Source organism: Neodiprion pinetum, chromosome 1, assembly GCF_021155775.2.
Source record: "Neodiprion pinetum isolate iyNeoPine1 chromosome 1, iyNeoPine1.2, whole genome shotgun sequence".
Lineage (NCBI taxonomy): Eukaryota > Metazoa > Arthropoda > Insecta > Hymenoptera > Diprionidae > Neodiprion > Neodiprion pinetum.
In genome coordinates, this window is record NC_060232.1 from 5515743 (window position 1) to 5530450 (window position 14708).

Genomic DNA, 14708 nt, shown 5'->3' on the forward strand with positions numbered 1-14708 from the left:
AGAAAAAATTAAAAGTTGACATCACAAAGATGGGCTTTTATTATTTAATATTATAATAAGGTTTACATGTCGTTGCCTCATGTCAAGATGTAGACGTCAATGGATTTACTGCAAGAGAAAGAAAAAAAAACATTGTTTTGCCAAAATCAATGAATAATCTTGATAGATCATTTGAATGATGGAAGATAGATTTTCTCATATTTTTTAAAGCGTAGTGAATTCGGATAGATGAGTGAACTTTGAACAAGAAAGTGACTCCTATGATTTGCACTAAATGAATCAACTTTTAACGATCTAATAAATATCAGTGTAATGTATACTTGTTTCATAACTTGATGATAGCAAATTAATGGACTAATTTTCATTGTTCATAGTATCTTCTATTCTGCGTGAGCTTGAAGTTAGATGTGGCAGATATTTATAATGGTTTTTTTTTTTTTAAACAAAGAACCAATGGTGTTGTAATCAAGCTACCCAAAATGATTCCCAAGTGCAAGAATAAAATTATATATAGTATCTTTCATTCACAAACTGTAACGAATTTTTGTCCGGTGTCAATTTTGCAACGAGCTATTTGCATCACAATGAATATCTCTGATGGTGAAGTAACTGCATCGATAAATCCGTTACAATTCAGAAATAAATAACACAACCAGAACAATAGGATGATAAGATTTCAGTTTCTCCCTCATACCAGATGGCGACAGAAATGATAATAAAGTAATAAACTGAATGTGGAACGATACAAACTTAGCCCTTCACCTGAAGCATGCAGCACTATGATTTACAAGGTAATAAGTAAATTAATTATATCATAGGAGGTCAAAACCTGTCATAAATACGTTTTCGTGACATTACGAAAAAGTTAACTGGTGTTCAGCAAGAGTGCGATTTTATCATGCATTTGATTGAATCAGAATTCAGAACAAGTCGAAAAATGAAAATATATGGTTGATTGATTATGAGAAATGCCCAGCAAGTAAATTGTAAATCATGAACTGCGTGTTTGTACATTTTCTATGATGCAGCACATAGAATATGTGAATCTTGAAATCAATAATGAACAAGTAGCGAATGAATAAGCTTACAGAATTCAATGATCCTAACAGCTTGCTGAATGAGTGTACTATAAACATTAGATAGAATTAATTCAACAGATCCATACGAAATTTACTTGTGACATAATCGAACTTCATAAATCTGTAGTAAGTTATTCAGCAAGCTACAGAATATCGAAAATAAAAATAAAACAGTATCCCATCGATAGCAGCGGTTGCGAGGACATGCGGACCACGATTAAACATCATAAATATGAGACATCCTCTCGCCATTTCTCTCTCTTGAGAAACAGAATTGCAATGTGAATGATGTGCATTTGTCTACTTCTTTGCCTAGAAAGTGAACAGAAAAGCGTATACCACCAATGCATGCAGAATCATGGTAAAATTAAGAATAATAGTAAGAAGTAATAGCAGATCATTTCAACTGATTGTCGAATTTGTAATGATGCATCAAAATTTATGGCCGAATAGCTTCGAAATTTTATAGACACAGTAAAATTAGGAATGATAGTAAAAATGAGTAACATATTATTCCGACTGGTTCTCGAATTTGTAATGATACATCAAAATTCATGGCTGAATAGATTCAAAATTTCGAAGCCACGATATGAAAAATGTCCCGATATCTTCAAAAATGCTCCATCGGAGTAGAAGCCAAGCTATTTTTTAACTCCGTCATAACCGAAGGGAAATTATTAAATTTAATCAAAGATTGAATTACATGAAGGCGACGTTTGCATGACTTACATTTTAGATGGTACAATCTGATGAACCAAGATATTTGTTTTTGAAAAAAATTATGTAAAAGAATGACCCATCACCAAAAAATAGATATTAAATTTAACAATGTCGTATTGTTTTAAATATAAATCGTCATTAAAAAATTCACACTTGATTTATGGATGAGATAGTCCCTTATATGTAAATAATATTGGAAAAAAAAAAAAACAAATTGAAATCCTCAAATTAAGTCGAAAAGCAAGAAATTTATTTACAATCAGGATCAATTTATAATCAGAACAATACGGTACATACTATAGTTGAAACTTTGACAAAGCACCTGTACCAGATATCTATTTAAATGTCATGCCTTTTGCTACCTAATAGTACGTACTTTATATCATAGTATAGCTTGTACAAAAGCAAAGTTCTCAGTGTCAGTTTTTCACACTTTAAACTCACAAATGTTTAAATGTAACTAATGTAATTGCTGGCTGAAATTCTCAAAAACCCTTGCAAGAAATACTTTTCAACTGTTTCAAAGAATCTTATTTGTTGTACAATGCCATACTAAAGAGAATAACAAACAATACTAAATGATCAAAATCGATAACTAAAATTTTTCTTAGTACAGTGTACAAAAACTACGAATTGATAATAGAGTACTTATAGGAGTTAGAAATAATCAATTTACCTTCTTGGCTGCAGCTCCAACCTTGCTCTTCTTGGTACCTCGTACCTTCTTCATTCTGTTCTTGCGTTCCTTGCGCTGCTTTCTCGTTTGCTTATGCTTTTCATAAAGACCATGCCTGGCCAACCTGTGTTTAGGCTCAAACTTTTTGGCAAAGTCCAAAGTATCGTAGATAAGACCAAAACCTGTGGTTTTTCCACCTCCAAAATTAGTTTGGAATCCAAAAACAAAGACTACATCTGGGGTCACTTTGTACATCTTGGCCAGTTTCTCACGGATCTCTGTTTTGCGTACCGACGGTTGTCCGGGATGCAACACATCCACGACCTGATAGAAAAATACAGAAGCATGCAAACAACTACATGAATAAATGACAACAGTTATCTATATTACGATACATTCAATGATCTCCTGACGAATAAAATTTCCACTTCATTGCGAGAAACTTTCAATACTTTTGCAATTTTCTTTGAATTACATTATAGTGTCGAAGAGGTAAAAACAAAGCAATTGGCGGTATGGTGACAGGTTATGATGGCATCCAAAAACGTGAAATCGTATCTATTTATGATATGTACTCTATTCATTGATGAATTTGTCCCTCATTTTATATATTCCTATCAAGTCATGTTGAAGGAACAATTGATCAATGCAATTACTTGCTACTTGAATTTATTAGAAGAACGGATTCAAGAGTGAAAAGCTGCATTAGAAGAACAAATCGTTCGGTAAAAAGCTCAAAAACCTTACCATTTGTTTCCGGCATAATAGCCGATTGGTCATAAACTTTCGGGTCCTGATCGTAGCAGTGCCTTCAGTCTGAAATAAAGAATCAACACACATATCACTTTGAGGTTAGGTCGGTCATTACGGAACACTGAAGCTAATGAGTTTCGTTCAAGGTGAAAATTGGTAAGAACATCATGTTCTCGAGTTTTGGCCCGATCGGAGTATAGCGTAGCGTGGTCAACAACATCGTAGAAATGTGTTACAAAAGCGTTAGCCTCCTCCATGCTGACTTTTCGGTTAGTTGAAGACTTATAAAAAAAAATAATCCATGACCCACTGGGACGGAATACAGGATATATATTTCGGAGAACTATTAGTTCAGACTCATTTAGGGCATTCGAGTCAAACAATTTTCACTTCTTATGAAAGATTCCACTCAATTCGACGGATGAAAAATACGTACCATCTTGGCAGTTTGTCGTACGACACGGAAAAGATTTGACCGGAAAAGAGCAGCGCCAGGCACGGCCACGACAGTCTTGCCATCTGCTTCCTATAGCGGCTACGCAGCGAACTACGGATTGCATAGCTGTTGAAAATGGCGTCTCATTCGGAGCTGCTAGAATATTCGTCTCCAGCTAAACGTCGGAAGATTGACTGTAACGGTCACGGAACTTCTCAGGTGTCGGAACGCGATTTCGGTGATTGCAAAGCGTCGCACGAGACGGTCCACAACGATCTGGAAGGTATTTTTGAGACAATATGCTAAATTAATAGTGAAAATTTTTCTATATTAAAGATGGCGGCCCGACAGACGGCCGCCCATTTTCATCGATGCCGTTTGTTCTTGTCCGTCGTAGGGGGCGGCCCGCCATGACAGTTCGTCGAGTGCGGCGAAATTTTTATTTTTCATCGTTTGCCTATTTTGAAAAATAACGTCGCTCTTATCCCCGCATAAATTTTGACCATATTATATCCTCATCGCAACGAATCGGATCTCGGTCAATATTTATTTATAATTTTTCGCTAAATAATATTTACATTCGATTCTCGTTCTTCCGCGCGAACTGGGGTCACTGACAGAGAGATCTCGCTCGGTACGAAGTAGTCTAGTGGCGTTCACAGATGGCACAAGTTCCACAAACGCAAAAGATAATACGAACTTGACGTTTACCAGAGCCCGCGAAATTATCTGTCAAATATGCAACAGCACATCGGTTGTTACTTGTTTTTATTATTATTATATTACTTGATGCACATATATATATACATATTTTTTTTTTATCATTCATTATATTTCTCTACATTTTCATTTCATTCTACCAGGTAGAGAAATAAAAAAAAATTATGAAGTTTACTTCATCAGATGGGCCTCCGCACACGATTTTATGAAAACTGTTCATTAGATGTAAATAATGCATGGAAGTATATTTTTACGTTCTTATTGTTTTTTTTTCAAGATTCCTTTTCTTAGAATTGGTATAATTACTCGTAATAAAGCACAACATAATGTCTTATATGATGGATGTTCTATGGAAAATATGTAAATTGAGTAATGATGTAATAATCATATGTTAAAATTAAATTGTATATAAACAACTTCATTGATTAATAAGCGAACCATTTAGATTATAATCTACTATGTCATAGGTATCCAAAAGGAAGATTAAGTTAGGCAAATTGTAAGATTTGAGAATTATAGCTCTTATAATATAGTCTACATTTCAATGAATTTCGTAAAAAACCAAGAAATATATTTAAATTTACTAAAACTATGCAAGTTTTTTTTCAATACTTTAGAAAAAATAAATGTTACACTCTTATTTTCAAAGGACGATTTGAAAATTGATATGTCTGCCATTTCATTTTAGCTCTGCATGTACCTCTGTAACATTTGTATGAAATTATCGATCAACATCAAATATGTGTAGAAAATGTGAATTGTAAGCCGTCCGAAAATTTCTCATCCTCAGTTAATGTGGGACAATTTCCTTGCGAAACTACTGATTCCTAGTATGTGAATTATTGTTTGATTGTGATTATGAGAGAAGCAATTATCATTCCTACCACTAATAATGGTATTCTTTTGATATTTCTTTTTGCAATACAAAATGTACCTCAAGTGTAAGGTATTTTCATGTAGCGGAGTATATTTTTTTGGTTTTTTTTTGGCATGATCACCAATTAGTGAAGCTCAGGGAGATATTGATCCGTTTGGAGAGTCACTGATTTTTATATTTCATCAATGGAACGAATTGAATGCATAAATAAACTGATCCTAATATGGATGAATTAGCTGATCATGAAATGTAAGTATGAAAAATAACTTTCATGCCGAAATTGAGTATTATCAACAGAATTGTATTAATGTTGGAAATGTTTAAAGATTATTTTCACCAACTCACTTTCTTATGTAGCACCTGAATAAAACATACTTTCAATTTCGTTTAGTTATCATAAGCTCGGAGAGAATAAGATAATTTCTTTTGGTTCCAGAAACTTTGGGTGGCGACAGTGGATTTACAGAACTCGGCGGCGGAACTAAATCTGCACCAACTACACCAGAAACCAATCTTGTACCAACACCAGCTCGCACAGATTCCACAAGTGAAGATACCAGTTATCCGTAAGATCAAATTGTCATTAAATTCTCTTGTAATGACATACCTAGTTATATTATAAAGGCTGATTCATTTCGCTTCTTTAGACCAGACACAGCAAATGAAAAGGACGACGTATCGTCGACCGTATCAAACTTGTCCGAATTATCGGGGCTTTCCGAGCTCTCCGGAGAGGCGGAAGACGGACCACAGTGGAGACCCGTTTCTTCTTGGGTTCAGAAACAAATGCTGACAGGAGCTGATCCTAGGGATCTCCTGCATCATCTTCTCATGGATTCCACACAGATACCTGAAGAGGTTGATGACCTCACTCTGTGGAAGGTAAGTATTTATTGATGTTTCTTAAAACAAGACTTGGTCGGTAATAGACAGTGCTGTAAAAACAATCAAACAAAAACGAAAAGAAAGTGGATGTGTTAATTCAAAAAATTTGTTTCAACCTTGTTGTTTCAGATTATTTTGAACATGATGTCAGAACCACCTAGAAGACAAAAGCTTAGGCATATTAATACACTCAATGATGTAGTTAGGCTGATAAAATCAAGCCGAAAGATAATCGTACTGACTGGAGCAGGTGTAAGCGTGAGCTGTGGCATTCCCGACTTCAGAAGTAGAGATGGCGTTTACTCTAGGCTAGCACAAGATTTTCCTAATTTACCCGATCCACAAGTGAGTCTACCCGAATAAAATGCCGACCTTGAACTGTATTATTTTTGTCCATTAATATTAATTCAATCCGAAATACAATTGAGTGTCAATAATTCGAAGATTCTAACGAATTCATTTCATTTTTAGGCAATGTTCGATATAAATTACTTTGCACAGGATCCACGACCGTTTTTCAAATTCGCTCGCGAAATTTATCCTGGCCAATTTAAGCCTAGCCCCTGCCATAGGTTTATCAAGATGTTGGACAAACACAAGAAGTTGCTTAGAAACTACTCGCAAAACATAGATACCCTCGAGCAGGTAGCAGGAATTGAGAATGTGATAGAATGTCATGGTGAGTAACGATAATTATTTTTTACAGCAATAAATACATGGTTTAAGTGTAAGGCAAGTGCCGACAAGTTTTACTTCCAATTTAGTATATATATTTCGGACGTATTTTTGTTTACAGGGTCTTTTGCCACAGCATCCTGTACAAGATGTAAATATCAAGTTAGAGCAGATGACATAAGGGAAGAAATATTTGCCCAAAAAATTCCAATGTGTCCAAAATGCAAAGCCAACACTTTACCCTCCATTACGGAAATGGATCCGAATGATAATTACAGAGGTGAGGCAATAGTTGTCAAATACGTACACTTTGGCTGGTTGAGCCAAGGAAACTAACATTCGTGGTATTTTTCAAGATCTAGTCAATCAGGGGATAATGAAACCAGACATTGTATTCTTTGGGGAGGGACTTCCAGACGTATTTCACGACGCTATGGCAAAGGACAAAGATGACTGCGATTTATTAATTGTTATCGGATCTTCTTTGAAAGTAAGACCAGTAGCATTGATTCCATCTTCCATTCCGTCTCATGTACCACAGATTCTCATAAATCGAGAACCTCTTCCACATTTGAAGTTCGACGTAGAGCTATTAGGCGATGGAGATGTCATAATCAATCAGTTATGTCATTTGTAAGTATAATACAGTGGGTATACTACCAAAAATAAAACAGACGATGGGACCATCGGTTAAAAATTGGTAATTGAATTTCCACAGAATGGGGGACAACTACAGTGAAGTTTGTTGGCAAGATAACCTTCTGAATGAAGCTACACAATTATTGCCATCTAGGTATACGGCTGACGATTCGTGGGAACAAAGTCAGGACACTACTACCAATCATGAATTTTCTCAAGACAGTGTTGAGCTCAATCTAAAATCGCATCACGTGTCAACAGAAAGTCAAGATAGCCTGATGATCAATGCAAACACAACACCTAAGCACTCCGAAAACACAGATATCTGTATTTCCCCGTTTCATGCTGGTCACATGGAAAACGCCGAGGGATTCACTTTGCTTGGCGAAAGTCCAAAACGACGATTGGGTGACTCCAGCGTCGAAAGTAGTCCGAAACGAATGAACTTTGGAAATAACTCAAGCTCAGAGTTAATTGATTCGTCTCTACAGTTGTTGGACAGTATCGATTCAAGTCGTGTACTGGCCACGCGTAATGATCGATTAATATCGGTAGAATCAACGTCAGAAAATAATGGACAGATTCTTAACTTAGAAGAGTGCCATGTTGTCCCAAGACTTCTCAACTCAAGCTCGTCCAGTACAAATGAGTCCGCTACCGAATCACCTGTCACAACAGTCACTTCCACTCCAACAACAATAAACAATTTGTCTGTTTCGATTGATCGTGACATTTTAGATACAGAAAGAATAAATTCAAAGGCAAGACATGTTTCTATTGACTCAGCGATGGATTCTGGTATGGGAGACAGTTGCAATAGTGTGGACAGTTCCGAAGAAAAAGTGATCACTGATTCTAACGATGAAGAAATTACGAAAAGAAATGATTTTGAGAGGCGTTGTTGGCAAGCCAAAGTCAGAGAGAGTCTTGCGGCACGTTTACCAGGTGAACTAACTATGCATACGTTTATTTTCGCCCATTACTTGTACTTTGTTATTTATAAATGTAACTTTTTCCTACTTATTTTTTCCTATTGCAGATAATTCCTACTACCAAGCTACAGCTGGTAGGTACATTTTCCCTGGTGCTGAGGTCTATTCTGATCCAGAGGACTATGATCATTGTTCTCTTTCGGCAAATTCTGATAGTTCGGAAACTGATAGCGATTCAACTTCTGACGACGAAGAAGAGACTTGTAAGTTTTGTACAGTTCTAAAATAATTAGCGACATTGTTCATCTGTATAGTAGAGATTTATAATTTTATCCTAGGACAATGCAGGTCTGAATATTTAGGGGTTCAACCCTAAAGAAATGTACAACCTTCTTACTCTGGAATTAAGAAGAAAAAAATTGCTTATTTGAATGAAATGTGATCTGTAATTTTTTTTCTTTTTTTTTCAGGTGCAGATGAGGAATTCTCTGAAGGTGCGGATATTGACGGAGAAGGTGATGGGGAAGAGGTTGACTGGGCAAGTATTCCTTCAAAAGAAATTCAACGCTAGTCTCCAGGAAATATTGGAACATGGCAGTCAATTCTTATTGCAACCACTTTGGAGGATTTGATCAAAGTTAAATTTAACTGTCAAAATCAACGAGAAGATATATGAATACATCAAATTCAACTTGCATTTTACATTCGCAGCGAATTAAATTTGTTTTTTTTTTCTCGACATTATTAAACATTACGAGAAGGAACATAAATCCTTATTCGTAGTGCCTGATTTTGTTAAATCCGTTACCAGATTATGAAGAGAAAGGAAGAAAAATAGTATGTTTGAAGATTTGCCAAATTGGAGTACGTATATTGATAGTGTACCGGTTTATTTAGATTACCGGTAAATCTAAATTATTAATGTTCGTTATTTTAAGTAGGTAATAGAACAGTAATGGCTAAGTGTATTAAATTATTATTCAGTTGATAATGGCATCGCCTATTTTGTCAATCGGCGATAAGACATGATAATAATGGGCACGTTTCCATTTGATTTCATCAAAACACATAATATGTCGCGTTTTCGAGTGTAGCGCGTTCCGAAGATTAAGTTACGTATACGCAGATCTAGTCCCCGGGCGGGTTTTTGAAATATCATTTTAACTCCAACATTGGATCAAGTATTTATAATTTATTGTTCGAAGAAATGTTTATTTTGACATCGCATTTATACTGATGATATGTTAACCTCAGCCGACGAAATGTGTCTAAATGTGAAATTTGGTACAACTTTTTCCTATGCAAGCCGTTACATTCAACGGAAACTAAAATTATTGTAGCGATGTTGGAGGTCCGTAGACAAACGTGGTTTTAAATTTATGCCATTTATTAATCAATTTCACGAAAAACGTTTGTAATTAATTCTTGCGTGACTACGAACTTCGATGTAATTTAATGTTAGTTGAATGTTGTTAATTTATCTGTGAATATCTGTAAATATCGTTCGTTTTGCTAACACAACTATATTTCATTTGTTATCATATAATAATAATACGAAAGATGAACCTATTCAATTCTTTTTTTTTTCCGTTAGATAATCAAGAGTGAACCGTGGAAAATCCAAATGTGCGGACTTATTTACGAGTACACTTCGGGTAATGAATTCTGAGAACTTGTGATGTCAAAGTTGAAACGCAAGAAAGATATTTTCTTTCTCCGATTTCTATCAAAGTCTAGACGAACATTTGGATCTCAAGAAGAATTTTTGCACCCTTGGTTAAAGAATAACTATTCATTTCTCAGAATTCATCCACAGCAATTTACTTGTATTTTGTCGACACATTGTGATGCACAATTCACTTTTAATCACTGTAAATATCGTTTGAATGCAAATTTTGTGAATAATCCACTTAATCAGTTGAACACTTCGATCCTCACATATTCTGTCATTATAAAATAATATTCTATTTTACTATTGGCAAATAAATGCAGTTATTACATACATACGATATATTAAGGGATGTAATACCCGTTTCTATAGGTAATTCTAGTTAGGAATAAAAAATACAGAATAATAATAAATATGCGCGCAAGGTTGGAACGAATGTGTACTTGAAGCTTTGAAATAGATTAGTTGAATCGTTATTGAAGCACTTTTATCGCGAAAATCTGAAGGGGATCGTCGTGTCGCAGTGAGAAGAATATTGCGCGAAATTTAATTTGAGTCGTGTCAACCAAATGAATCTAATTAAATTTCTCAAATTTTGAGTGAAAACTTAACCAATGTTCATTCAAGCATGGTCGGAAAGGCTCACATTTATACATGTATTGGCATAAGGATTAATATAATTGAAAAACTTTTTTTGAGCGCTGAATGGGTGTAGGATATGAAAATTTGAAACTTGATCTTGTTATCAAACACAATCCCCCCCCCCCCCCCCCCCCCCAACCATAAAATGTGACTAGATTCTAATAACCGGCCATTTCGATAGCTGCTACTTTCTGAAATTACACCCTATGTGTAGCAAAATTATACATGCATTTAAAAATATCAATTACAGCATGCTGCAATGGTTTGGAAATTACTTCAGCTCACTAATTATGGTTTTCAGTTTAATTGGAGCACGGGCGAATGTACAAAGCAATGTTAGATAATCCTTTCATTGCGTGTTATTTTTATAAGGGTGAACGATTAGCTATTAGTATTTGCAACTAGGGATAAGTGCGGCGATTATGACAAAATAATACAACGATTGTAAAACTCTTTTAGATTTAAGGAGTAACTGTTTTCACGTCGTTTATAAAATCTATCGAGATACTAAGGATGCTTACTATTTCGAAGATTTTACACAAAACAGTATAATGATTTTGTCATTATTGTTGCAATCTTAGTTTTTGTTTATATAATATATAAGGAACAATGAGGTTGTCTGCAAGTATATTGTTCTTAATGAATTAACGATTTAATGTAAGATATAAATATAGTACGTATACATATTCGTTAATCAATAATATTAATAAATACGATAAAATAATAATAATAATAGTAATCACAATATCTTAAACGTAAATGTGGGAATGAAATTTTCATGTACTAAGAAAGAAACGAACCGTAGAAAAAGGAAACGAAAAACTAACTAAACACGCGAGATTACTAGGTTTATGTATTGAGCTTCAATTTTCACTTTCCTCTGCAAAGGGTACACGAGGTGCTCTTTATTTTTAATGGCAGATGTGATCGTCGGTTGTTCGATTTTTGGATGTTAAAGAAATAGAACAGAAAAAAAAAAAAAAAAACAGGAAGGAAAAATTAGTAACCCTAAGATTGATGGGAACGATTGAGCAATTTGGTGAGTTTCGAGAAACTCTGTTTGCTCGGTATTAAGAGAAATAATATTTTATACAATAAGACGAAAAGTTACATACCGCTTTATATTATGCAAATATAGCTTTATTTATAGTTTTGTTGTACGCCGTTTGACTTGATAAAAGAAGAGATTGAAGAATTAGGTATTATATCCTGGTTGAAGACACTTTTTTTTTCTTCCTTTGTTTCCATATGATTCTATTTTTTTAAAAATAATTTATTTGATTATTAACGTTTGTATATAAAGATATAGTTGGAAGTAAAAATGTTCTTGTAATTTCACGTTCTTTCTGCCTCTGTAGTTTCGTTTCTTTGTAGGATTTATATCTGAATAATGGCGTATTGCTCAAAATTTGTACCAAAATTAGCAATTGTTGTGTGTCTTTTTTTTCTCAACTACTTGTTCAAGTTTGATGGTGAAAAATGTAAAATAATCGCGTTTAACGATTGGCTTACTTTGTTATTTTTTTTTTTTTAATCTTTTCTTTTTTTTTATCTTTATTTCTATCTTTCAAACTCTGTCTCTCTCTTTCTCTTCTCTCTTTTCGACAGCACTGATTTTTGTATAGATCTACGTATACCGTGTATCACATATGTAAATATTTATTATTTCTAATATTTAATAGATCATGGAATCTTTTGTAAGGTTGGCTGTAATTTGAAGGCTCATCAACAGTGTGTTTGATACAATTCTTCGGATGATTTTTTCCTCTCTCTTTTTAGCCTAGGAAAAGTTTTCACATTTCAGCAATCCTCGCAAAACAGTATATTAAGGAAGTTCTGATTCGTTTTTTTCTCTTCTTTCTTTTTTTTATATATAATTTGTTATTTAATATAAAGAATGTTATTAAAAAAAAAAAAATGTTCTCTTTATTATTATATAAATGTTGTAAGAATTTTTCGTTTATTTTGGTATTACTAACGCATAAGCTTTACCTCGTAAATTAAACATTTTTCTATCATAATTAAATAGCATTTCTTTATTCTGGCACCTTTTTTACGATCAAATATACGTATTAATGCATATGCGTATGTACGTTAACGATATTTGAAAGAGAGACATCCTATACATGTTCTCCGTTGGACTTCGAATTACAATAAGACAGAATGATTTAGGTTTGTAAAGAAAAGTGCAGGAAAAGTGTCGCCAGAAAAATGATTAAAAACCAACGGCCACTTGTATAACATCGCAATTTCACCACGGCTGTACGAGGCACCTTGTTTTTTCAGTGTAAAGTTGTAACCTTTTTTTTTTTCGCGAATTTCAGTACTACATATTGGCGCAGCAAGTGCAAACGATTATTATTAAAAATGAATCGTGAAACCTGGGTACCACGACTTGGAAATTTACGATTATTCGGTGTGAAGAAACTCTCCAGAAGGCGATTCCCCGTGCCACGGAAAGGATAGTGAATCTCGCTCAAGATCGCTATTGCTCTGGAATTTTTATGATTGACGAACAAAGTTGTTGGAAGAAATAATCATCAATATGCTTCGTCCGAAATGACATTTAAGAAAATCCCAACTCATGTATGACAAAATATCAACTATTCCTGTCATGAAAAGTATATTTGTATAGAAAAATTTATACCTACTCATCAAATTTCCTTAGTGCAAGTAAAACGGCACTGGTATAAACTTATTTTTCTATTCTCGTAACCGAGGCAGGATTTTGTTGATATTCGGATAACTATAAGTGATATGTTCCCGTGGAATGTGCGAACACACTGCATGTGCGAAATTCACGTATACTGTACACCTGTATAAAATATTGAGTGGTACATTAAATCCGCGGTAGAATATTTTCAAAAAAGTAGTAAACGTAGTAGTAATAATAATAATAGTAATAATAACAATAATAGTATAGAAATAACATTGAATTTAATTGAATAAAGTAGACGAATGGTTATTGTTTGTATTGATGAACCAATAAATAATTACCGCAAGGCTTAGGATTTGTTGTCAGTATATAAGGTATTATTCACAGGTATGTTTGACGCATTCAGAGAGTGGGGAGAGAGAGAGAGAGAGCATTTCCTGTTACACGTATAATAAATAGATATTAACTATCATATTAGCGGGGTAACGCATATATTTATATTAAAATATGTCAAAACTAATGAAAGAACTAATAATAATAATAATAGTAATAAAGCCGATAATGATGATGAAGAGATTATACCGTCTAAGTTAAATACACATAACAATTAATACTTGGCTCAATCTTGATACACCTAATGATATGTACAAAAAAGTAACTAAATTAAACGCAACCTATCGAATCAAAGTTAAAAAACGTATAGATTATGCATACTATTAGGTACGTTTGCTAAACAAAATTACACTATTTGCGCACTCTACGATTATTACTTCAAGCTACACGTAATAAAAATAATTAGTTCACGAGTAGGATTAAGGAAAAACATATTGTTTTCGGTATAGTGACTGTGGTGTTCTATCTTTTCAAGTGTAAATTAATTATTTATCACTTCGATATTAATATATATATTCTATAATATTTCAAATTTTTACTGAACTTCCTTCGACAGCGTTAAACTCGGTAAACTATATCCGTACCTATATAATACCTATACAACAGATCTGTATGTTTTCAAAGGCAATAAATCGAATGATCGGATTGTATGTGTCATGACGAACTTGAATAAGTCTTTGTTATAGATGCATATCACATTTTGAAGCATCTGGTTCCGCATTCCAGCTGCGGTAATTGATTGTATAAAAAAAAATAAAAAAATTATAATTTCAAAACGTTCGTCGAACCACGAATCAATATATTCTGATTATTTCCACAGTTGACTAGATATTAAAAAACGATCAATCGCTGGATAAATTCACGTTCGTGATACGCTCAATTTAAAACTGCATTAAAAACGCCGAAAAAATCGTCGTTCGATAATACAGAAATAAAATATACGTATGAATTAAGTA

General features: G+C 33.9%; 3 protein-coding genes across 5 annotated transcripts in view; 1 reads left to right on the forward strand and 2 right to left on the reverse strand.

The window, feature by feature from the left end:
* Positions 1-8: 8 nt before the first annotated feature.
* On the reverse strand, positions 9-3806 carry RpS24 (ribosomal protein S24). 2 transcript variants are annotated; one of them, XM_046619633.1, is made up of 4 exons: positions 3665-3806; positions 3223-3291; positions 2476-2799; positions 9-108 (listed from the first exon to the last, which is right to left on the reverse strand). In XM_046619633.1, exons 1-4 carry the CDS (start codon positions 3665-3667, stop codon positions 106-108), a joined length of 399 nt encoding a protein of 132 aa, XP_046475589.1. In that variant the 5' UTR covers positions 3668-3806; the 3' UTR covers positions 9-105. The 2 variants fall into 2 exon arrangements, with proteins under 2 accessions (XP_046475589.1, XP_046475580.1); XM_046619624.1 differs by having other exon boundaries at positions 9-1391.
* Sirt1 (Sirtuin 1) lies at positions 3767-11886 on the forward strand. Its single transcript, XM_046619372.2, has 10 exons — positions 3767-3947; positions 5698-5827; positions 5909-6143; positions 6276-6491; positions 6618-6825; positions 6943-7101; positions 7178-7454; positions 7540-8405; positions 8500-8655; positions 8863-11886. The coding sequence occupies exons 1-10, from the start codon at positions 3800-3802 to the stop codon at positions 8961-8963; spliced, it is 2496 nt and encodes an 831-aa protein (XP_046475328.1). The 5' UTR covers positions 3767-3799; the 3' UTR covers positions 8964-11886.
* Positions 6003-14708, reverse strand: part of LOC124215816 (uncharacterized) — a 112955-nt gene continuing 104249 nt past the window's right edge. For both annotated transcript variants that reach the window (XM_069136764.1, XM_069136766.1), the window contains one exon: positions 6003-6134. The gene's annotated coding sequence lies outside the window, so the exon portion shown is untranslated. The remainder of the gene's footprint in view (positions 6135-14708) is intronic.